Source organism: Equus przewalskii, chromosome 3, assembly GCF_037783145.1.
Source record: "Equus przewalskii isolate Varuska chromosome 3, EquPr2, whole genome shotgun sequence".
Lineage (NCBI taxonomy): Eukaryota > Metazoa > Chordata > Mammalia > Perissodactyla > Equidae > Equus > Equus przewalskii.
The window spans coordinates 114,027,930-114,051,584 of record NC_091833.1 but is presented as its reverse complement, the minus strand read 5'-3'; the positions used below and the strand labels follow the sequence as shown (position 1 = coordinate 114,051,584).

General features: G+C 53.8%; 1 protein-coding gene across 10 annotated transcripts in view; it reads left to right on the top strand.

The window, feature by feature from the left end:
• Positions 1–23,655, top strand: part of JAKMIP1 (janus kinase and microtubule interacting protein 1) — a 147,806-nt gene that overhangs the window by 52,122 nt on the left and 72,029 nt on the right. For 4 of the 10 annotated variants that reach the window (XM_070613297.1, XM_070613306.1, XM_070613307.1 and 1 more), the window contains exon 2: positions 17,717–17,982. In XM_070613297.1, the coding sequence (XP_070469398.1) occupies positions 17,854–17,982 (129 nt within the window). In that variant the 5' untranslated portion in view covers positions 17,717–17,853. Of the gene's footprint in view, positions 1–532; positions 645–1,284; positions 1,471–1,789; positions 1,949–17,716; positions 17,983–23,655 lie in introns of those variants that run through there. The other 6 variants (XM_070613301.1, XM_070613300.1, XM_070613299.1 and 3 more) reach the window with 6 other exon arrangements.

Sequence of the window (23,655 nt, the reverse complement as noted above, 5' to 3'; positions counted from 1 at the left end):
GGCAGGGGGATGGTGCCCAGGCTGCAGAGGCATTTAGAGGAGAGCAGGGCTGGCCTTTGCTGTTGTGTGTGTGCATGCGTGTGCATGTGCATGCAAGTGTGTGTTAATGAGCATTAATTATTAGTATTGACTAATGAAATGGTTAATACAATGGTCCCCACTGTTCCTGAAAAGATGAGAAAATAAGTGATTTTTAAGTTCGTCTTTATCTGTCTTCCCTTAATTTTCCACAATGAACATGTAATACTTATTAATTAATCATTAATACTCATTAATAATAACACCAATTAATAATTAAATTATTAATTATTGAGTTAATGCAACTCACGCTGTACTCACAACAACCCAACCCTGTGAGGTAGGTATTATTATTTTCCTCAATTTTCCAGGTGGAGGGACTAAAGCTCAGAGAGGACAAGTAACCTGTCCAGGGGGACCCAGCTAACAAGGGGTGGGGTCAAGATCCTAACTCAGTCTGTTGCCAGAGCCAGCCCTTGGGAACACTCCTTTCCACTGCCATTCTGAGGTTCTAGAATGTGAAGTTCCGTCAGTAGAGTGTAGAGGGGGTAGGTTCTGTTTGTAGTGAGAACGAGTAGGTATTAGGGTTTCTGCTATGTCATTACAGTTATTTCGTGTGTCCCTTGGTAATTTTAACCCGGGTCTAGGGGGCACCCCAGTTCCGTCAGGGAAGCCACCCTGTTGGGTTGCTCTCAACAGGAGGGTAACGCAGGGAAGTGGTGCTAACAGTGTAGGGGCAGGGTTTCTGCTGGGCCCAGGGTTGAGTGACACCCCCAGAGCTGCTCTCTGGGAAGCTGGGGGTCAGAAGCCACTGTCCCAGGGCTGGCTCCAGCCACAGCTACAAGTAGGGATGATGGCCAAACCCCATGAGCACCAGAACACCCCACGTCTGCCAGGCCTACACCAGTGAATGGGCGCCTTGCACCATCACCTGGCTCCCCATTTATCCTGGGGTCAAATCCTGTGTGAATGAATGATTGAATGAATTGAATGAATGATGGAATTTAAGTCACTTACAAAGCCCCAGCTCCAAGGGAGTCTGGGAAATGTAGTTTTTAGCTTTCTAGGCTCTGCAGTTCAGGGTGCACATTTGGTCTCCCTTTGGGTCAGTTCCTTAGGGTGATGAGAGTACGGAGAGGTGGAGAAAGAGCATTTCTCTGAAGTGCTACCGTCTTAAATCTTTGAGCTACCCACAGTTCCCTGATTTCCTGGGAGCAAAGGACTTGAAGGGGTTCCTACTTGACACGCCGCGTGTGCTGTCTCCAGGGTGTGAGACGGCTTTTCAGGAACTGGAGCAGGTGTGATGCAGTTAAGGCTGCACGGGGCAGAGCCGCGTGAGTTTCCCGAATCTGGGTGAAGACACAAGAAGTGCAGCCAAAACCTGATGTGGCCTCTGTGGGGAAAACAGCGACAAGGTGCCAGCTCGGAGCATCTGCGGCTCGGCAGACCTGGGTGAGTGCCGGCGGGACGGGCCCTGAACAGACAGCCTCGCAGGTCCCGTCAGGCGGCGGAGGCCAGCTGCTCGGCTGTATTCCAGGGCACAAGGCAGGAACTGCCACCAAGGAAGCGACAGGCAACTCCTCACTCTGAAAACGTGGGCGGAGACGTGGTTCTCCCCCCAGGGGAGAGTTGGAGGGGCCACCAAGGGGGGTTTGATCGAGGAGCAGAGGAGGGGCTGGAGGAAGCAGGCTGCAGAGTCACACAGGCCAGCGAGGGATCCTGGCTCCCCGCTTCACCTCCTTGAGCCTCAGTTTCCTCACCTGTAAAACAGGGTAGTTGACTGAAGTCCAAGAGCTTGTCGTCGAGACTCAGCGCTCTGTTCAGATGCCTGGTACACGAAGAGTGGCTACATCACCAGTCACTGTTTGATTTCTGCACGGGGTTCGCCTGAGCCATCTGAGTGCCCGGGACCCGCTGCACGTGGGCCTTGGTAAGCTGGCCGGAGTGGAGGGGAGGGGGGCCTTATTTGTTTGTTGTTTCCTGGGCAAGTTGTTTCTTGGAAATGTGGATTCTTTACCTTCATTTGGCTCTTGGCTTGTACTAATCACCACCAAAAATAAGAAAAGCAGGAAAGGATAACTGAGCAGGGGCCATTTTTGGCTGTGTGAGTGTGGGCAGTGGCTCCGCCTCTCTGTGCCTCACTTGTCTCATGTACAAAGTGTGGAAAACGAGGCCTCCCTCTCAGGACCTTGAGAGGGTTAAATAGATGACCTTTTGTGGACACGTAGCACTTCCTAATAGGTCCCTAATTGGTGCTTCCCTCATTCCCGCTCCCAGAGGGAGATACTATCACCGAGCTGCTGAAATGGGATTTTCAAAAGTGCTTAAATAGTCTCATGGTTATTTGGGTTTAAATGGACCAAAATATGGATTCATAGATGCCTGCTGGAAGTCAGAGCTCTCTTGTAAATGTTAAAGGAATGGTTCATTCACTGTGTGATTTTTCCCACTCCCACCACTTCTTAATTCCCATGACACCATCCCTACTGAGGTGTCAGGTGACAGTTTCATGAGAACTTCGGTGAGAGCTGGAGGTTCTGTTGGGCAGTGTTTGGGGAGGAACCAGTGGAGTGGGCTTTCACAGCCAGGTCCAGGCTGGCTGTGGCTCTCAGAGCCTGTTTTCTCCCATGTAAAATGTGGCCAGAAATGCCTTCTCGGGGGGCTTGTGATGGTTGGTGTGGTGATAGGGGACTAGTTTATTTTAATCTGTGAAGTGCTGTGTACGTGGTGGCATGTTTATTAAGGGTGGGCGGGGCTGGGCCTGGGAAGTGCCCATCCCTGGAGTGGGTGGGTCAACTCTAGTGGCATCCCATAATCCCATAGCTTGAGAATGGGGGAGGAGTGGTCCCTGAGAAGACAGAGCAGCCCTGTCCCAGTCCCCCCAAATTCCAAACAGAGGGGCCCCACACCTCCATCTGTCCTTGCCTGGGTCTTGCTGCTCCTGCTGGGGCCCCCGCAGACATTGCTTCCTCCATGGAGCCCCGAGCTGGGAGGCACCTCTCCTGCCTCTGGGCATCCCCGGCATGTTATCCCCCATTTTCTGTTTTGGGCTGTGGTCATTTACAGCCATGGTACCCCTCCCCTGCTGGACTTGATGGTCTACTGGGAGAGAGAGAGAGGGCATGATCTGGATGTGGGCCATCTCTCTGTCCCCAGGCCTTGTGCAGTGTCTAGCGTTGTTTGATGTGTGAAGGAGGGCATTGCAGTGTCACTGTGTGCACATATGAACATCTGTCTCACAGGCACTTGCTAGATGCCTTTACCTGGGGGCAGGCACCAAGCCAGGCTCTCGGGTGGTTGAGGCAAACCCCATGGCCTCGCCACCATGGAGCACCCCATCTGGTGGGGGTGACAGGTGGTGCCAACATGGTGCCATGAGGGCTGTGCGGAACGAAAACTCGGGACTACAGGCATCCAGAGGAAGCTTCCCACCTGGCCAGGGGGTGGGATGTGGTATCAGTGAAGGCCTCCTGGAGGAGGTGATGCCCAAGCTGAATTTTGAAGATGGACTAGTGGGAAAGAGGGAGAAGGGCATTATGGGAAGAAAGTATCAGCTGGGTTTGGCGAGCCTGTGCTGCAGGAACAAAGGAACCCCAAAAGGTCAGTTCTGGATCACACATGCTCTGGTACAGGTCCACGGGGGCTCTCCCCTAGTGAAGGATTCAGGGATCTAGCAGTCCCCATCTGGCCATGCCACCAGTTCAACACGTGGCTTCTAAGATCTGTGCAGCCAGGCAGAAGAGGAGTCAAATGGGCTTCTCAGTGCCTCAGCCAGAAATGACACAGGTCACTGCTGCTTGCACATCATGGCCAGGGCTAGTCACATGACCCCCACCTACTGCAAGGGAATCTGGGAAATGGAGGGAGCATGTGGGGGATTTGCTGAACATACAGGGAACTCATTTCCAGAGGTGCAGGGGCCCAGGAGAACGTGGCATTGATGGACAAGACAGTCCCAGAACTTGTAGCTCTGCAAAAAACTCGGTAGAACACTGACCCCCCCCCCGCCCGCCCCCCCCCCCCCCCCCCCCGCCTCCCCACTCTTGGGCGTTGTGTCATGGCTGGGAAAGACCGGTGGAAGGAACAGAGTTCTGAGGGTGCAGGGAATCTGATTACAACCTACAGAAAAGGATTACTTTCTTTGAGGACTTTTATTTTTTTTAAGGAATTGGGTGTAGCATTGGCCGTATCTCTCTCTTGCCCTCCCTCCCTTCCTCTCAGGTATAAATAACGTGGAGTACATGTTGCAGGCTTTTTCATATGGAAATGAAACGTTACGTGTATGTGTTCTAAGCCTTACAGAGACCTGTGAGCGGAGTCCCTGTCCCTGTTGTCTCGGGAGATGCTGGCAGTGGTGGTGAAGAGGGCTGAGGCCTGCTCATAAGACATTCAGGCGCATGCGCCGAGAAGATTCCGGCTTAGCTGACTTCCCAGTTCTTATTGGCGTGGGCGTGTCTTTGCTTGTGATTTTAATTTAGATTCATCATCATAATTTTTTGTTGCTCGTCATTATGATCTTTTGGGCCACATGATTTCCTAATGTGTTTCTTGGGTATTTTTTTTACAGGGCAATTTTTATCTCATTGAATTTATTGCAGAGATCTTTCTTTAATTCAGAGGGGATGTGTTTGTTCTTTGGTTGTAGGTTAGAGATTATGTCACCATTGAGAGATTAACAGTGGCTGGGAATGAATTCGAGCTTTCACTGCCTTTAGTTGACTGTAAGTGGGCAGAAGTTGTCTGGCTTGGTGCCAGCGAGTCTTGAAGTTCAGTGCTGTCTTTTAGATACCGTATAGTTGATCTTGTTTTTGGATCCACACTGACAGTCTCTGTTTTTCAATTGTTACATTTAGACCATTGGCATTTAAAGTGATTATTGGTATAGTTGGATTAATATGGACCATATTTCTTACTGTTTTCTATTTGTTGCCCTTGGTCTTTATTTCTATTTTTGTCTTCCACTCTTTTTCTGCCTTCTGTGGTTTTAATTGAGCATTTTATGTTTCCATTTTTCTCTTGTTTCTTAGCATATCAATTGTGCTTTTTTAAGAACATTTTTTAGTGGTCACCCTAGAGTTTGCAATACACGTTTACAACTAATCCAAGTCCACTTTCAAATAACACCACCTGGCTTCCTTGTAGTGCAAGGACCTGATAGCGAAGGATGCCTACTTCCTGCCTCCCGGCCTTTATTGCTCTGCTGTCTTTCATTTCACTTCTCCAAACCTATAATCGCAGAATACATTGTTGCTGTTAGTATTTTGAACACCGTTATCTGTTAGATCAATTAAGAACAGGAAAAATAAAAGTCTTTATCTTACCTTCATTTATTCTCTATCCAATGTTTTTCCTTCCTTTATGGAGATCTACATTTCTGAACTGTCATTTTCCTTCTCTCAGAAGAACTTCTTTTAACAGGTTTTTGCAAGTCAGGTCTACTGGTGACATATTTATTCAACTTTTGTTTGAGAAAATCTTTATTTTTCCTTCGCTTTTGAAGGATAATTTCCCAATGTACAGAATTTTAGGTTGTTGATTTTTTTCTCTCAATACTTTGTTCGCTCCCGCCTCTTCTTGCTTGTGTGGTTTCTGAAGAGAAGCCTAATGTAATTCTTTCCTTGCTTCTCTATAGGTAGACTGTTTTCTTCCCCTGGCTTCTTTCAAGATTTTTCTTTATGTTTTTTTTTCCTGCAGTTTGAATATGATATACCTAAGTGTAGATTTTTTTGTATTTATCATATTTGGTATCCTCCAAGCTTCCTGGATCTGTGGTTTGGTGTCTGACATTAATTTTGGGAAATTCTGAGACATTGCTTCAAATATTTCTTCTGTTCCTTTGTCTCTCTTCCCGTTATGCATGTGTTACACCTTTTGTAGTTATCCCACAGTTGTAGTATGTTCCCTTCTGTTTATCTCAGTCATTTTTTTTCTTTACTGTTCAGTTTAGAAAGTTTCTGTTGACATGTCTCAAACATGCCAATTCCTCAGCCCTGTGCAGTCTGCTCATGAGCCCATCAGAGGCATTCTTTGTTTCTGTCACAGTGTTTTTGATCTCTAGCACTTCTTTTTGGTCCTTTCTTAGAATTCCTCTCTCTGCTTGCATTATCCATCTGTCCTGCATGTTGTCTAGTTTTTCTATTAATGCCCTTAAGTCTGGTAATCGTAGTTATTTTAAAGCCCAGTCTGATAATTTCCAATATCACTGCTGTATCTTAGTCTGGTTTTGATGCTTGTTCTGTCTCTTCAAGCTGGGTTTTTTTTTGTTTGTTTGTTTTTTGTTTTTGCCTTTTAGTATGCCTTGTAATTTTGTTTTTTGTTGAAAGCTGGACATGAAGTATTTGGTAATAGTTACCTGAACTGGTTCCCATGGAGGTTTCTGTTCATGTGTTTCTGCTCTGATAAGTTGTTATTCTCTGTGTCTGCCTGTTTGCCTCTCCAAATTTGGGGGCAGTGGTTTGCTCTGTGACCTCAGTTCTCTGTGAGTCTGAGAAAAGTTACTGATTTTCAGTTTGTTTGGCTTTTTTCCTGTTGTGTGGATGGGATTGATGACTTCCAAGCTCCTAACATGCCAGATCAGAGGCTGGGAGCTCAAATCCATTCTCCCTGTGTTCTCTTCCTCCCTCCCTTGCCCCCTTCCCCTCCCCTCCTCCCCCTGTTCCTTTCTTCCTTCTTTCCTCCCTTCCCTTTCTCCTATGTAGGCTCCCCTTTTCATTGAGCAGGACTTTTCCAAAGTGACTGTGGGGCAGGTGACAGCACAGTACTGCCCTAATTGGAGGTTTCTCTTTTTTTGGGGGGGTGGCATCATGAGTTCACACCTGGGCTGTGTGGGTCCCTGGCCGTGAGGCCTAGTGCTCTAGAGTCTGCTGAACGTAGAGAGGCCTCTGCTGCCTGAACTTGGTTCCCTTTGCTTCTTTGGGATATATCAAGATGGACATGTTAGGACCAGGTGACAGAGACTATCCAAAGATTCCTGGGCCCTCCTGCCCCTGTTGAAAGCAGTGTCCTCACAGCATCCAGCTGTTGCTATGTCAGCTGCAGCCCTCCACATGATCCTGAGCTTCAGAGATGACCATGCTGATTCTGTGACTGGAGTGATGATGATAAATGACAATGGCAGGTGGTGCTGCCAGCAAAAGGAAGGGGGTATTGTGACCTTGTAATACTTTTCTAGAGATTGAAGAGTGATGGCCCATGGAGAAGTCTCATCATGCCCCTCTATGGCTGTGTTTAGGATGCAAAGGACAGGTTTCCTCCTGATCCATGGATGGAGCTATTGGAAAGAGCAAATGAGCAGGGGACTGAGAGGAAGGAGCTTTGGGCAGGAGAGGCCGTCCGCATTGAGGGCAGGGTGGGATGTGGCTTGTTCAGTATCATGGTCCTGTGCCCAGCACGGTGCCTGCATGTAGGAGGCATGCCGTAAACTTGTGCTGAACAAATGATGGAATGACGTGTTCAACCGGTCCAGTTCCTCTCTCTGCACAGCTTTATCTACTCAAGAGCAAGGCCCAAGGTCCTTGATGCTCGGTCGGCATCTTGTCATTTTGCCAGGGGCCATATGTAAATATCCAGGGTGCCTGGCTGGCACGGGGAGGGAACCAGCTAGTAAGTGAGCTGGGCATCACATATCTGTCCACACACATCAGTTCTTGTGTAGTTATACTTGGCTTCGTGGAATGGGGATTATTTTTACCAAGGACTCAGGAAACCTGTCTCCCTTCAAGGATCTTTTGTGTCCTTCTGCCTGAACGTTATAAATGTAAAGAGGGGGTATGTCTAAGGAGGGGTCCTGATGTCTGGGGTGCCTGCTCTGGGTGGGTGCCTTGCTCAGTACTGGAGACTCCAGTCAAGAAGGTGGTTTAGCAGGAGCTGAGAATCCAGCAAGGCAAGCGAACAAGTAGACAGGCAATGGGGTGTGCTTGCAGGGGCCTGCGGGGCATCCACTGCGCTGTTCCGATTCTCCCCCAAGGCGGTCGGGCCAGAGGAGGTTGATTTGTTATTACTCTTGTTGTTACTGTTGTCGCTGTTTTGATTATTTTCTGTGCAGGACTAGGATGTGGGCTGACTTTCGCTTCAGGAGGTGCCCTCCTGTGGCCGTGATGGGTGGCGGGGGGTGGGAGGGGCACGGAGACTGTTTTAAGCCCACCAGGCTGCAGGTGACGGGAATGGGAAGGACTCCAGAGGACGGTTGGCGGGCAGCACTGTGGGGCTTGGGCGGTGTCTGGGTGGGGTGGCAAGGTGAACGGCAGGAGGGGAGGCCCATGGCCCATGTGCGCTCACCAAGCTGGGGTTTTGTCCCCAGATGCTGCGTCCATTGTTTTCTCTCCACTTGAAGAAGCCCATTCACCAGCTGCTGGGGCTCTCGCTGTGGGGACAAACTCCCAGGCCGTGGGCTTGGACCTGGCGTCAGTCAGGGTTCCCCAGCTCTCCCCTCCTCCCTTCTCATCCCTTCTGATCTCGTTCCATGGCATGCGGCCTCGGTGCCCCTGCTCTGGAAAACAGGGTGTCTTATGTCCACACATTTGGAAAAATACACCCGCAGGAGACTGTCACTTGCCCCGTCTCCACGGAGAGCTGCCACTTGTTGAGCACCTACTGTCTAGGAGCTTCGCCACAGTGAAAGAGCTCCATTTCACAGCTGGGGAAACTGAGGCCCAGAGAACTGAGATAACCCACCCCAGATCACAGAGGGATCGACTGGGGATTGGAGTCCATGTCTGCCTGGCTTTTTTCTAACCACGTGACCGTGGGCAAGTTACTTACTGTGTTTGGGCCTCAGTTTCTCCATCCACAAGATGGGGTGGCCACAGTGCCTGCATCGCAGCGTCGCTGGGAGGCGTGAATGAGATGGCCCTGTGGAAGCTGAGCACGGCGCCTGATCAATGGCACGTGCTCGGTGAACACTCGCTCTCATCACGCCGGGTGACCTGGGGCAGAGAAGGTTGGGGAGGAAGGCTGGAATCTTCCATCTCTGAAGGGCTCCTCTGTGTGGCAGGGAGAGTAGACACGTTGGGTTGCCTCCAAGTGCTGGGAGGAGCTGATGGGGGGCGTTGTAAGGAGGCCCTTTTCTGTTTGTTTTTGGCTTGAAATAAGGAAGTGCTTTCTAAAGCAGGGGCTGCCCCCCGGGAGCAGGTGTCCCTGTAGGGGCTTCCTGTCACTGGAAGGACTTTCAAGAGAGGCTGGAACGTCACGTGTGGGCACTGAGGAGGAGCTTCCTGCGCAGATGACGGAGACGACGGGGAGGAGTCTCCCTGCAGGGCGGCTGAGTCCTAGGCTCCCAGGTGCTGTGGAGCTGTGCCCTGCAGCTGGCCTTGTCTTTGTTTGTGTTGTTCGTCATACGGTGAAGAGCCCTGTTTCTGGGTCACTTTACGGCCTTCCAAGTACTGTCACATCCATTGTTCCATTTGGGCCTGGCCAGTGTGCCAGCACGCGTCCTGTGCTCACTTGGCTGGTGGAGCCTGAGGCTGGCCGCCAAGCTTCCCCTGCCAGGGCCTGCTGTCTCTGCCCTGCTGCCCTCTGGAGCCACCCTAAGGGCACAGCCTGTACCCTCTTTTCTCCCCCACTTACCCCGTTTCTTTCCAGAACAACCAGCTTTTCAGCAAACCCAGTTGTGTGGCTTTTTAGTGTGTGTGACATGTGTCTCTGAGCCTCAGTTTCCTCATCTCTAAATTGGGAGAGCAACTTGGACCCTGCTTACCCCTGGGGTGGCTTGGCTGCTGTGGGGTGGGCCAAGGCCAGCCCTAGTGGGTGACAGTTGGATGGGCTGGCCCGCCTGTATCTTGGGTGAGCTTGAAACCCCTCTGAGCCTTCCCAGGCTCCTCCTGCGAAGAGCTACAATGATCCTGTCAGCCTGGGGGCCTGTTGTGAAATCCACCCACTCAGAGCCTGCTGATTCTGCTGCTTCCTTTCACTGTTGATGACAGTGATCCTGAAGCACCAGGCCTTCCAGAAGCACTGGAGACTCCGAGGAGCTGCCCGAGATGCCCAGGACCCCTCTGGGGGATCTGATATGCAGGCAGGAGAGGCAGGTCTGCGCATCTCAGAGATGCTTCTCTGGACATTTGGGGTTTTCTCATCCTGACTGGAACTGCTGGGCGTGTGTGTGTGCACATGTGTGTAGTGTGTGGTGTGTGTGGTGTTTGGTGTGTGTGCATGTGGTGTGTGTGTGTGTGTGTGTGTGTATTGGTGCATGGTGTGGGTGTGTGTGATGTGATGTGTATGTGTTTTAGTCAGCTTGGGTTGCCAAACAGAATTGCATAGACTGCGTGTCCTAAACAACACATATTCTTCCCACAGTTGGGGATGCCGGAAGTCCAGGGCCAGGATGCTGCGTGGTGCCTAGCGTGGTGAGAGCCCTCTTCCGGCTGTGGATGCCTGCCTCCTTGCTGAGCCCTGCAGGTTGGAGAGCTATCATCTCTCCCAGGGCTCCAGTCCCATCACGACAGCTCCACCCTCATGACCTAATCGCCCCCAAACACTGGACAGTAGGATGTCAACATATGAATTTTGGGGGCACACAGACATTCAGTCCATAGTGGTATGTGTGTGTGGTGTTTGCTGTGTGTGTGTATGTTTGTGTATGTGGTCTGTGTGTGTGCTTTTGTCTAATGTGTGTATGTGGCGTGTGTGGTATATGTGAGGTGTGTGTGTGTGTGTGGTGTGTAGAACATAAACAGAACCCCCCTCCCTGTCACTAGAGGGGCTCTTGGATGTTTTTTGGGTGCAGAATGAATAACCTGTACTGGAAAAGGAAGTCAGCACCACGTGGGCCCCTTGTGGCGGTAGAGTCAACAGGTGGGAGAGCTGGCAACAAGTGGCCTGAGTGCCAGCTTAGTGGAAACGTGTGGCTCTGTCTGCAAGGAGGGGCCTGGGGTTCGTGGCCCCTGGAATGGGAGGGTCCTAGGTGAGGGGTCAGACAGCCCAGGTGAGGGCGCCCCAGCTGCTGTCATGGTGATGAATGACATTATCAGCCCGGACAGTGGGAGCAGGTGGGAGCCCAGGGCACCTCAGGGAGCTGGGGCAGGGCCCATGGTGTCTGCCCCATAGCCTCTCAAGTGCCAGGTGGAGCTCTGCTGGTGGCCTGGTAGGGTAGAGGGGGTGGTGGTGAGCTCTCTCCCTGCTGGGCTGCCACTCCCTCTGTGACCCCAGGCAGGCCTCTGACCTGTCTGGGCCTCAGTTGCACCACCTGTAAAATGAATCTGTCCCCTGTGACCATCCCAATCCTCTGGCCTCATAGTCCCGGAGATGGGCAGTGATGGTGGCCGAGAGGCATCGTGGTGAGGCATGGGCTGCAAGGTCGCCCTAACCTTGCCTTGGGGCCAAAGAGGGCTGCTGGAGGAGGTGTGGCCCCAGCCGAGTCCTGGGGACATTTAGGAGGTGGCCCGAGGCAGGGAGCCTGTCCGGCAGGGTTCTCCAGGATTAGCAAAGGCACCGGTGCTGCTCCCGCCCAGTGCCATGTGCACGGCCCCTCCACTTTAGGATGAAAAACCCTGGGTGAAGAGAGCACGGCTGGGGCCCAGCCATGCAGAGGTTGGTGGCAGGGCTGGGACGAGTGACTGAGCTTCCTGTTCCTCGTTCTGGGTCCTCTCTACAGCACTGCACTCTTGAGCCCAGAGTATGTGTTAGGAAAACCTAGCCTGGTTGACTTCATTTATTACATCTCTTGGAAGTTTGTTTTTTTTTAACTTCCACTAACTGTTTTGCACCAATATAGGAGTCTGGACAGCTTATTAATTTTCTGTAATTGGAGAATGAGGTCTCCTAGGAAAGTTAGTATTCTAGGCCTCGCAGGCTTTTTCTTTTAAGTATTAGAGGAATTATTATTTTACTCTCTAGTTTTTAATTTTCCCATGGGTTTGCTTTTAGTAAAACGCCACCTTCCAGTTTCCTGTCTCCCTTCTGCTCTGGGCTGGGAGAACGGGCAGCTCGGCTTGCTGGCGTTGTATGTGAATCGTGAGATAGTAGGCTCTGAGCCTGGAGACTGGCCTGCTGTGTGCTGGGCACTGGCGTATTCCTGATATTAAGTGCAGCGTGGACAGAGGCAGGCTTGTTCAGACTCCAGCGCCGAGAAGCTGATCGTCTTAAGTCATTACACAAAATGCTGAGTGTGTCCCATGAGCATTTTTTCCTGTGTGCCCAGTGTATCTGTTTCCTGTGGCTGCCATAAAGAATCCCACAAACTGAGGGGCTTAAAACCACAGAGATGTGCTCTCTCACAGTTTTGGGGGCCAGAAGTCTAAAATCAAGGTGTGGGCAGGGCCATGCTCGCTCTGGAGTCCCTAGGGGAGGGTCCTTCCTGCCTCCTCCAGCTCCTGGTGGATGTCGGCGTTCCTGGCTTCTTTGGCTGTGGCTGCATCGCTCCAATCCCTTTTCTCTCCTCACATGGCCTTCCCTTCCCTCCCTGTGTCTCCTCTGTGTGTCTCTTAAAAGGACACTTGTTATTGGATTTAAGGCCCGCCCTAATCCAGGATGATCTCATCTCGAGATCTTTAACTTGATTACATCTGCAAAGACCCTTTTTCCAAACAAGGGCACATTCACAGGGTCCAGGGAATAGGATGTGAACTATCTCTTGGGGGCCACCATTCATCCTGCTGCAGTCCTCATGAGCCGAAAGCCTTCTCATGTTACTGGAACCTGCTGCCCAACTACAGCTCTGGCCCTTGCCTCCCTTAGCCTAGGTCTAGCGTCCTAACCCTTCTGCTTGCTTCTAGAACCTTGTCACCAAGAAGCTTCGCCTTAACGACAGAGGGACTTTTGTGGTGACCAGACAAGGCCTTGGTGCCCGGCGCCTTGGCTGATATTGGTGGGCACTGTGTCAGGTTGAGAGTGAACTGGGCCCAAGCAGAGTCTGGCATATAGTTCAAGCTCAGCAAATACCCACCCGTCGTGAGCAAGTCCTAGTGGCTCAACTGCCAACATGTCTCTCTCATCCACTGGCTTTTGGCCACGTCCCAGCCGCCGTCTCCTCATTTGCCTCTCTGCTTCAGCAGCCTGAATGTTCTGTAAACAACATAAAGACGGTGCAGGCTGTTGCTGCCATGGGCCAGGCCTTTGTGGAGGTCGGTGGCTGTGGGGCCTGATGGTAGGGATGCCGCGTGGCACTCTGAGCCTCGGGCTGGACTCACCATAGGTGTGTCCCTGGCAGGAGGCCAGCTGTCACCTCCGAGTTTGACTTGGCCCAGCACTTTGGGTGCCTTCCCCTCCTGCGTCCTTCATCGTTTATTGAGGCCTCGGCCCGGCACATGTTGAGGGTGGGGGTCGGGAGCAGTAGGCTTGGCGTTAGCTCCTTGGAATTTGTTCACCCTGGACAGACTGAGCTTGGACTTTGGGCTGAGCATGGGGTGAGGCAGGCAAGGAGGGAGGTCAGGGGCCTGCCCCTGAGGGGCTGACAGTCAGGTGGGGGCGGCTGGATGAGCAAACATACAGGGCAACCCTCAGCCTGTGGTTGTATGCTCCAAGGAGGTGCCTGACCAACATGGAGGGCATCAGGGGAGGCTTCCTGGAGGAGGCGAAATGGGAGTTGGCCATGGAAGGGGGTGGGAGATTGGCTTTCTCCGTCGGGGAACTGCATTCACCATGACCTGCTGGGGAGTGTGCCGGGATGGAGTCTGAGGTGGGGGAGAAGTGGTGGGGCCGGGCATGGATGTGAGTCAGACCCTGTGGGGCCTGCACCCCTTCAGGGGTTGGGGCTTTCTTCAGAGGCAGCCTGAGCCTTCAATGGCTTCTAAGCAGCAGACTCACAGCCCTGTGACTTCCCCTCTCGGGGCCTGGTTTTCTCATCTGTAAACTGGAGAATGTGTGTGCTGAGGTTCTAATGAGATGAGGGCGTGAACGTACTTTTCCAGGGGTGCTATGGCCAGGGTAAGAAACTGGACTATCCCCAGGCATGGCCTCCCTTCTGGGTGTCTGGCCTGTCCCGCTCCCCTCTGCCGCTGCCCTTTAGCCCTCCTTCTCTTGGGGTCTCGAGAGGCTGGCCAGGCCTTCGGGTCCAGCTGGGCCAGGGGGTCTGGTAAAAATGCAGAGTCTGGCACTGGTCCCGAAGGCTTCGCCGGCCTCTGTTCTCATGGCCCTGCAGACGCTCCTGGGGTGCCGCCTCCCCACGGACTGGTTTCCTCTCTCACCCTCCCCTCTCAGCTGCAGCTGGGCTGCTGGCCCGGGGCCTCGCTGAGGAGCAGTCCGGTCACACTGCCTGTGTCCAGCCTGCTGAGCTGCCTCGGGCAGGCGCTTTGCCTCTCTGAGGCCCAGGCTTCCACATCTGCTACCTCCCTCCTCCCTAGCATCTTCAGTGGCCATGGGGGGCGCTGCTGGGAAGGAAACGGGCCTTCAGGTTGTGTTCGGGCACTGAGAAGCTGCGACAGCGTGACACCAGGTGGGTTGAGCCTTCACACTACGGCTTCCAGCGGTGGCCAGTCCCAGCAGGTGTCACTTTGACGTTCCCGGGGCTCAGTGGGAGGCTGGGGTGACTCCTCCTGATAAATTCAGCTTTGTTGTGTTTGGTGAGCTTCACTGGGCCAGGCACCTTGCCAAGCGCTTTGGATGCGGGTCCTGTGAAGTAGGGCGGCGGGTCCCATTGAGCGGATGAGAACACTGAGCCGTAGAGCTCAGTGACTTGCCCAGAACCACGCAGCCAGGGAAGTGTGGCTGAGATTCAACCCCAGGTCAGCCTTGCTCTGAAGGACAGCCCTTTGCTGGGCTGACAAGGCCGGCTTGCAGAACGGTCAGCTGTGTCCTGGGGAGCGTTTCCGTCCAGGCAGCCCTTTGAGAGCCAGATGAAGCCAGCACCACGTCCGACTGTGCCTGGAGAGTCGGTCAGCTGTGTAGGCTGCCAGCGCCATCCTGGGACAGCCCGTTTGCCTTCTCTTCAGTGTCTTTCTCGTACCCTTCCCAGCTAGATCCAGATGTTTTTCTGAAACGTGCTCACCTGCCTTTAAGAAAAATGGCATTGTTTTTTCTGTAAAGCAGTAGTAGAAATAGAAAATTCGACTTCTTTGGAAGAGTTTAAAGAAGAAAAGAACTCTTGCCTATCTTCGCACCACTCTAGCAGTTGCTGCTCACGGTTGGGAGGCCTGGCTCTCTGTCCTCACCACGGGTCGCCAGGGTGCAGGGCCTGGCGCCTAGCAGGTGCTCAAAAAATCGTTGTGACCAAGTGAAAAAGTGAACAAGTATATATATTTCAGAAAACTGAGATCACAAATTATATTTGCTCCTTGACTCCGCCCTTTCACTCTATGATGTTCACCCTTCTCTGCGGGGAGTTCGCTGTCACGGCTTTGATGCCGTTTACTTAACTGTCCCTATGGCTGAGCGTCCTGTTTTTGGGAAGAACACCCTAGTGTTCATACAGAGCCTGGATCTCTGGTTAGCTCCTTACAGTGCCTTCCTAGAAGTGGTGTTGGGCCACAGGGTGGAGTACAAAGGAGAACACGGCCCCTTTCTGGGCGCTGTATCTGAGGAGTGCTTCCTGCTCTCTGGGGTGTGGGGAGAGGCCCTGCAGAAGCCCGGCCGATTTCCGAGAACTGCTGTGGTGGTAAAAGCAGGCAGGTCCGGGGAGCAAGGAATGAATTATGGATTACACTCTAAGTCAGATCAAAGCGAATGGAGCTCGTACGTATCTGAAGACAAGAGTGTACCTTTCTGGAATCGACCCACAGGGATGGATCACCCCTGAATAATCCTTCATGGCGCACTGAGAAACACAGTTCTCCTGTCCAGGAAGGGTGTAACTGGCCTCCGTCACTGCCGTCCCAGAGTTCTCGTTCCGACGGACATCACAGTGCCCCCAGGGCCAGCTGAGCTGGACTTCAGCTCATGGCCATCGAGTGCCTGCAGCTTGCCGGACAGGCTGGCATTGATGAGTCTCCCTCCTTCCCCGCCCGGCTCCCTGTGCCCACTTCCCGAGTCAGCCCTATCTGGCTCCCGACTCCCACCCCACAAAGCAGCTCCTGCAGAGGCCACTGACCCCGTGTTGCTGAGTTTGCTGGCCAGTTTCCCGTCCTCATCAGCTCTCAGGAGCTGCCCCCTGTTGACTCCTCTTCCTTCTAGAAGCACTTTCTTCTCTGTGCTTCCCTGGTTCTCTTCTTTCTTCTGCTGTCTACATGCTTCTTGTTTATGGTCTTGCTGATTTAATCTTTTCTGCTCCACCTCTAAAGGCCAGCATTTCTCCATGATGGAATGTTTTCTTTTTCTCTGCTTTCTCTCCCAAGGCGATCTAATCCCAGAGCCACCGTTTACTAGCTGTGTGGCCTTAGGCAGCTTACTTAACCTCTCTGTGCCTTGATTTCCTCATCTCAAAGACGAGCCTAATAATTATACCTCTCTCTCCAGGTGCTGAAAGGATTATATGCTCCCCAGGTCCCATCACAAGACTTGGCACATAATAGGTGCTTCGTTATTATTTTCTGTTGCCGCCTACTCATTCACTCATTCACCAAATGTTTATGGAGTGCCTCCTGCATGCTGGGCTCTGTTCTAGGCACAGGGAGCACAGCGAGGAACAAAACAGACACGGGCTCTGCTTACTTGGAACTCACATCCTAGCGTAGGGGAAGCAGACAAGAAGTAAATGTATGTTTTGTCACGTGGAAAACAATAAGGCAGAGCCAGGGGGCCGGGGGCCCAGAGTCAGGCTTAGAGAGGCAGTGCAGCATGGGGTTAGGTCAGCGTGGCGCTCGGAGCTGGGAGCCTGGGTTCGGGCCTGGCTTACCGCGTCCAGCTGTGGGCCTTGACCAGGTTCATACTGTTTGCTCCCTGACTGTGACGCCGTGGCTGACACTCAACCTGTGTGTGCCTCGGTTTGCTCCTCTGTGACACTGGGCCCCATCCCCTGCCCTGTAGGCCGGTTGTACTAATTAATGAGAGGGGACACAGGGAAGCATCCAGCTAGCGGTGGCATAGTTATTACTCCAGGCCTATTGTAAGGCCTTTGGCTCTGCCACCTTGTGGCCACACGGGCAGCCTTACCAAGCTGAAGGTCTGGGGGTCTCCCAGGGGCATGAGTGCAGCAGGGTGCTGTACCTGGCCGTCGCCTCCTCCAGGGGCCTTTGCTGCTCTCCTGGGCTGGCTTAGGGGCCTCTGCTTGGCCCAAAGCCAGCAGCCTGGGGTGGCCAGTGCTGGGCCAGTCTGGGGGGTGTCGGGGAAGGGAACCACTAACCTTTATGAAGTCTGAAAGCCTGTTTCTCAGAGTGCAGTCCTCAGACCCTGCTCCAGAATCACCTGGATGTGCGGATTGAACATCCAAATCCCCTAGCCGCTCCGTGCCTCGAGTTTCGGGCTCTGTGCTCCCCCAGGACCTGCCTTTTGGAAGAAGCAGCCCTGGTGACTGAGGCTCCCTGACGTCTGCAGACCGCGGTCTAGGGTTGCTTAGGTGGGGTAGTCGCATCTTGCTGAGGGAGGACGGAGCCGCGTGGAGCTGCTCCAGGTGTGGTCGCCTGGGAGCTTGTGAGAAATGCAAATCAGACACTCTGGGGGTGGGCCCAGGACTCTGGCTTTAAAAAGCTTCCAAGTGATTCTGATGTGGCCCCAGTTTGGGAAGCACTAGGTCAGTGTTGTGACTGGTGGGACATCCTCGGGATGAGGCGGGTCCTGGCCTGGGGAGGGAGGCCTCAGCAGAGCTGGCTGTCGTTGCGTTTGAGTGCTCCAGGCCCGGGGGAGCCAGCCTCTCTCCGTCTCTCTCTGTTAACCGGCTTCCCTCCTCCTCCAGGATCCCAAGTGATGGTGATTTACGTGGAGGACGACGAGCTGAGCCCTGCGCGACTGGTTAGCACGGCGGAGTTGGCAGCGGCACCTGCTGGCTGGCGGGCGTGAACGTGGGATCTCCGTCTCAACCCGAGAGGAAGCATGTCTAAGAAAGGCCGGAGCAAGGGCGAGAAGCCCGAGATGGAGACGGACGCAGTGCAAATGGCCAATGAGGAGCTGCGGGCCAAGTTGACCAGCATTCAGATCGAGTTCCAGCAGGAAAAGAGCAAGGTGGGCGGGGCGGGGGCCTCTTGGCTGCACAGAGGGGTGGACTGTGCATTCCCTGCTGGACAGTATTGCCCCTGGGTATGTGTGGAGGGCGTGCTCCTGGGCTGGGCTGGGGCTGGGCCCTCCACCTCTCTGAGCCTCAGCTTGCCCCTCATTAAAATTGGTATAACCTCAGTGGTATAAGAGACTGCCTAGGTGTGAATCCTGGTCCTACCACATCTCACTGTGACCTTGGAGTAGCTCCTTAACTCTCTGAGCTGTAACCCCCCTCACCTGCAAGAGGGGCTCATAATAGTACCACGTGATGGGCCTGCAGCAGGACCCAGGACGGAAATGTACGTCAAGGACTTGGAAGGGAGCCTAGCTCTGTGGCAGGAGCTGTTGTGCTCTTGCAGGGCAAGTGTGAGCTTTAGAGCCAGTCAGTACAAAGCCTGGTTGGTGCCAGGTATACTGTCGGCATCCAGTTAAAGTGCAGCCATGATGGGCTGGCCTGGTGGCGCAGCGGTTAACTGTGCATGTTCCGCTTCAGTGGCCCGGGGTTCACCGGTTCGGATCCTGGGTGCGGACATGCTGCCACTTGGCAAGCCATGCTGTGGTAGGCGTCCCACATGTAAGGTAGAGGAGGATGGGCACGGATGTTAGCTCAGGGCCAGTCTTCCTCAGCAGGAAGAGGAGGACTGGTGGCAGATGTTAGCTCAGGGCTAATCTTCCTCAAAAAAAGAAAAAAAATGCAGCCATGAGCTCATCCCAGTGGGAGAAGACCTGGCTTCAAACCTCACCTTGACCCCTGACTGGCTTCATGGCCTCGAACAAGTGACATAAAGTCCCCGAACCTCTATTTTCTTGTCTCTAACATGGCATCATGATAACTGCCCCGTTTAAGATTGTCGGAAAGGTCCAACATAATGGAAACAGGGAGAAGCCCGTCGGCATCTGGTGCCTGGGTACTGCCACAGTCCTGTTTGTTGGCATGGTTCTGACTTGGGTAGTGTGGGGGCAGAACAGGCTGGGGGCGGGGCGTGGTCTGCGAGCCCAGAGAGGAGCCGCCATCCGTGTGAGGAGAGCAGGGGCTGGGGACTTGGGCTTGCTCGCACCTGGCCTGCGCTGAGAGTCTGGCCTGGTTTGGGGGAGGTTGTACCTGAGCCCTGAAGGCATCGTCCGGCCCAGCAGCCTGTAGCACCTGGAGGGATGGGAGGGCCTGCTCGGGAGTCGCAGGAGGTGTCTTGTTGAGAGCCAGGACTCAGCAGCAGCTGGAGTGCTGGGTGGATTCCAGCTTCTGGGTGGGGAGGGCCTGGGGCTTGGGCCCTGACGACACCAGCTCAGGACAGAGTCCCTGACATAGGGCAATGAAGGCCAGGCTCCAGGAGCTTGGGGACAGACATATCCCCTCCTGTCCCCACCCTGGACACTCAGGATTCCAGGGCTAGTGCAGCCAACCTCTTCCAGCACGGTGGCTAGTGGTGCCAGCCGGTCTATACCCTGCCCAGCTCAGGAGGGATTTACCTGCTAGGAAATCTCGGGCTGGCAGCTATGCCGCTAGGCCTGCAGGGGCTGCCGAGCAAGTACCAGCAGCACCTGTGGTTACAGGGGAAGCCACACAGCCAAGGTCATTCTGCCAGGGCTCCATCCCCTTCCACCACCTAACTCGCCTTGAGGTCTTGGAGCAAGCCACGTAACCGCCCCATGCCTCAGTTTCCCCATCTGTTAAATGGGGACCTCTGATGTGTCTGCCTCTCTGGGTTGTTTGAGGAATGAAGGAGATAGTCGCATACAGGACTTAGGTGCCTCCTGTCACATGCAGTCACTTGGTGGTTGGCTGACATTTATGTGTCTACTATGCAGGCCATACCAGGTGCCTGAGAGGGCCTCCTGACCCTGGCAGTGACCTATGAGGTCAGATGTGGCTTTCCTCACTTTATGGGTGAGCAAACCAAGGGTCGAGGAGGAGAGGTGACTTGCCCAGGTGTAGTATCTTGGTGGGGCTGCCATCACACAGACTGGGGGTCTTAAGCAGCAGAAATGTATTCTCTTGGCCCTGAAGGCCTGAAGTCCAAGATCAAGGTGTGTGCTGGTTGGTTTCCTCTGAGGCCTGTCTCCTTGGGGCCATCTTTTCCCTCCGTCCTCACCTGGTCATCCTTCTGTGCATGTCTGGGTCCTCATCCCCTCTTCCCATGAGGAGACCAGTCAGATTGGATCAGGGCCCACTCATACGACCTCATTTTAACTAAATGACCTCTTTAAAGACTGAGTCTTCAATTACAGTCACATTCTGGTGTCCTGGGGGTTAGGACTTCCACACAGGAATTTTGGGGGACAAAATCCAGCCCATAATGGCAGATCAGCACGGTTGTAGGTGGCAGCACTGGGTTGGAAGCCAGGCCTATGGGAACCCCAGCCTACACTTCCCCGGCACCAGGCTGCCTCCCTGCCTCCATGTGGGTGAGCCCTGGCTGCCCATTTCTCAATCCAGCCACCCTTGTGGCCCTTCTAGAAAGCTTTTCCCATGTCGCTGCTGCGAGAATTTCTGTTCTTGGAGAATTCAGTAATGTGCTTACTGGCTAGCACGAAAAACATAAATATAAACTTTATAGCTGCATTTAAGTGTTATTTTTATATCATCTCATGAGAACTTTTGATGTCACATTTAAAGTGTCATTATTTTAGCAAAGGCTCCCTGTTGAACGCTGTATGACCAGGGAATGTGGTGAATCTATCTGTTGGTTCATTGCTCGTTCAGTCAGCCCCTAGCCCCTGTGCTCCAGGCCTGGGCTGGGGGATGGGTGTTTGGAAGTGACTTGGAAGCAGCCCGCCCTCAGGCAGGGCATGGACAGCGGTATGGCGTACTGGCGTGTTGCATCGGAGGTGTCAGGAGATGGTGCAGTGGCGAGAGGCTTCGTGAAAAGGCCTAAGAAGGCTTCACAGAGGCCATGTGGAGCCGGCTCCTGAGGATTTTGCTAGCTGGTGAGAATGGGAACAGTGTTCACACAGTCCCAAGTGTCCAGTAACACACGTGAGCATCCTGAGCACCAGTCGGGGGTGCCAAGGCCACTGGGCCAGAGTTCCCGACTTGTTGAGGCCCACAGTCTGGGGTGCTTGGGGACAGAGAGGGCAGTGGTCAGCACATGGGCCAGAGCTGGTGATGAATCCATTCTTGCAGCAGCCAGCCACACTGCTCTGGATCTAGGCCTGGCCAGGGACTCACCTGGCCATAAAAGTGAGTCAGGTGTCATCCTGCCCTCCAGGGCCCGCTGGCCTCAGTGGGTGGGGCGGGAGGGTTGGAATTTGGGTGTGAGCTGTGTAGCGAAGGAGAGAATCTTGCAGGGCCCTGGGAGCCCAGGGCCGGCCCTGACCCAGTCGGGGCAGGTTCCTAGCCCTATGGGAGAATGGAGGGAGGGTGAAGGCACAGAGTCCCAGGCAGTGTTCTAGCTGGGACCTGCCCGGGGAAGGGCCACTGCTCCCCGGTCCCATGGCTGCCCTTGCTGCTGATGCGCTGGATACTATCATTTATTATTTGCAACCTGGCCAGGCCAGTCATCCTTCTGTTCTTTCCTTTGCGCAGTCCACAGCTAGTTATTGAGCGCCTGCTGTGTGTCGTGCTGTGTCGCAGAAGCTGCAATGCCCTGGAGATTCAGTCCCTCTCCTGGAGCTTGTACGTAATGGGGGAGGTAGGAAATGAACGTCAGAAAAGTGACATATAATATTTATTTAGGAGTGAAAAGTCCCAAGAAGAGGGTAAGGCAAGAAAAGGAGGTAGAAAGTAGCTGTGGTTGGAGTGGGGTGGCTCTTTTGGGAGGTGGTCAGCAGCAAAGAGGTGCTGAGTGCGAGCAGGGAAGGCAGACCCTGCAGAGAGCTGGCCGGAGCATTCCAGGCAGGGGTCAACTCGGGCGAAGGCGGGGAGGCAGCGAGGCATCTGTGTGTCCGAGGTGCAGCAGGCCTCGTGTGGCCTGAGCCGAGCAGTCAGCGATGAGGCAGGACTGCCACCAGCAAGGGTCAGTCCTCTGTCAGTTGGCTCCCGTGTCCCTTCGACAGGCCCCATCACTGTGGTATTTATTTATATGTTTATTCTTGAGCAGGTGCTTACTTCCTGGCACTCTAAAATGCTCCAGCCTCATCTTGTGTATTCCCCTGCCCTGCTCCTAGAACCAGCCGTTTCTCCAAGGAGCCCCAGCTCCTTTCCTTGGAGAATGGCATTGGAAACCGAGATCTGGGAGCTGGTGTGCTCACTCCTGCTGGGGTGTCATTGCTTCTAGGCCTCAGGTGACAGAGCAGGGAAATATATGTGTGTCTAATGGCCCATGTATGTACACAGATCTGTAAATAATTCCAAATGTAACATCTCTGGGAAGTTAAACATGAGTTCTTGCTGATGTCCCCAACACTGATCCAGTAGCACCGGGAGCCTCTGGCCCCCTGCCCTCGCTGCTCCATGCCCTCCTGCTCCGGCGGTGAGAACCTGGCTCCCACCATCCCCTACTTGCTGGCTTACATGAATAGTGGTTTCAGAACAGTTACCCTGTACCCCCTGGCTCGGAGGGCTTGAGCCATGGGGAAATGATGTGATGTGTGCGTAGAGGCCTGTGCTGGCCGCCGAGGAGGGCTGAAGGGCCGAGGGCACGGGGGCAGAAGCAGAGCGATGGTTGGTTTGGAGGTGATTGCTATAGCCTGGTGGAGGGCTGCTACCGGCGGCTTGGACCAGGCTGGTAGCAGGGAGTGGGGAGAAGTGGTCGAGGCCTGGAAACAGAGACCCAGTGCCGCTGGAACCGATGAGGAGTGTGATGGGAAGAGACACGCGGAGGCTGCCTTTACCCTCACAGTCGGAGCGGCAGGTGGTGCTGGCTCAGGCGAGTTCTCCACGCCAGCCCCTCCCACCTTGGGCGCATTCCTGCTCTCAGTCATTTTGCTCTTGCTGCATTTAGAGCCCAAACACTGAGGAGCCGCTGGTAGGGGCCCCTCTCTCCTGCTGTGCCTCTGGCCTTAGGGAGTAGCTTGGAGGCATCTGGCAGGTAGAGTGCTGGGCGGCTTCTGTGGACCTGCTCGGCTCGATGGAGTAAGGATGGGTACCCTGTGCACCCAGGGGGGCCGTCCGAGCCTCGCTCTGCTACACATGGGTCATGGTACCCGGGCGCAGCCCTCACGCCTCTGGGCAGTGCCAGTGGGATGCAGCAGGGCCTTCTCCCCTGGCCCCATCCTCTGTTAGCATCCCTGCTGTACACACTGGTGTCACCTGGCCCATCTCAGCTGGCCTCTCTGCCCCTCTCAGGGAGACCTCTCCAGGCTGCCCTGCACACGCCTCTGCTCCCCCTGTCGTCAGCCCTTCCTCCTTTACTGCCTGTGACCAGTCACACTGGGGCTTGCTCACGTCGACGTGCAACCTCAGCACTCTAACCACAGACTCCCCTTTATCCGTCATCGACTTTCAGCTCTCTTCCTCCCAAAAGTCCTTCTAGGGGCGGCTGCTGACATCCCTGTTTCCTAGGAGAGGAACAGGAAGCTCTGGCAGGTGGTATAGTCAGTGTTCTTCAGAGAGGAACAGGACCAACATATATAAAGAGAGAGGGAGAGATTGAGATATATATATATATTTTTCTTTTTAAGAAGTTGGCTCAAATGATTATGGGGGCAGACAAATCTGAGATTCTCAAGGTGGCAGGCTGGGAACTCTACCAAGAGTTGGTC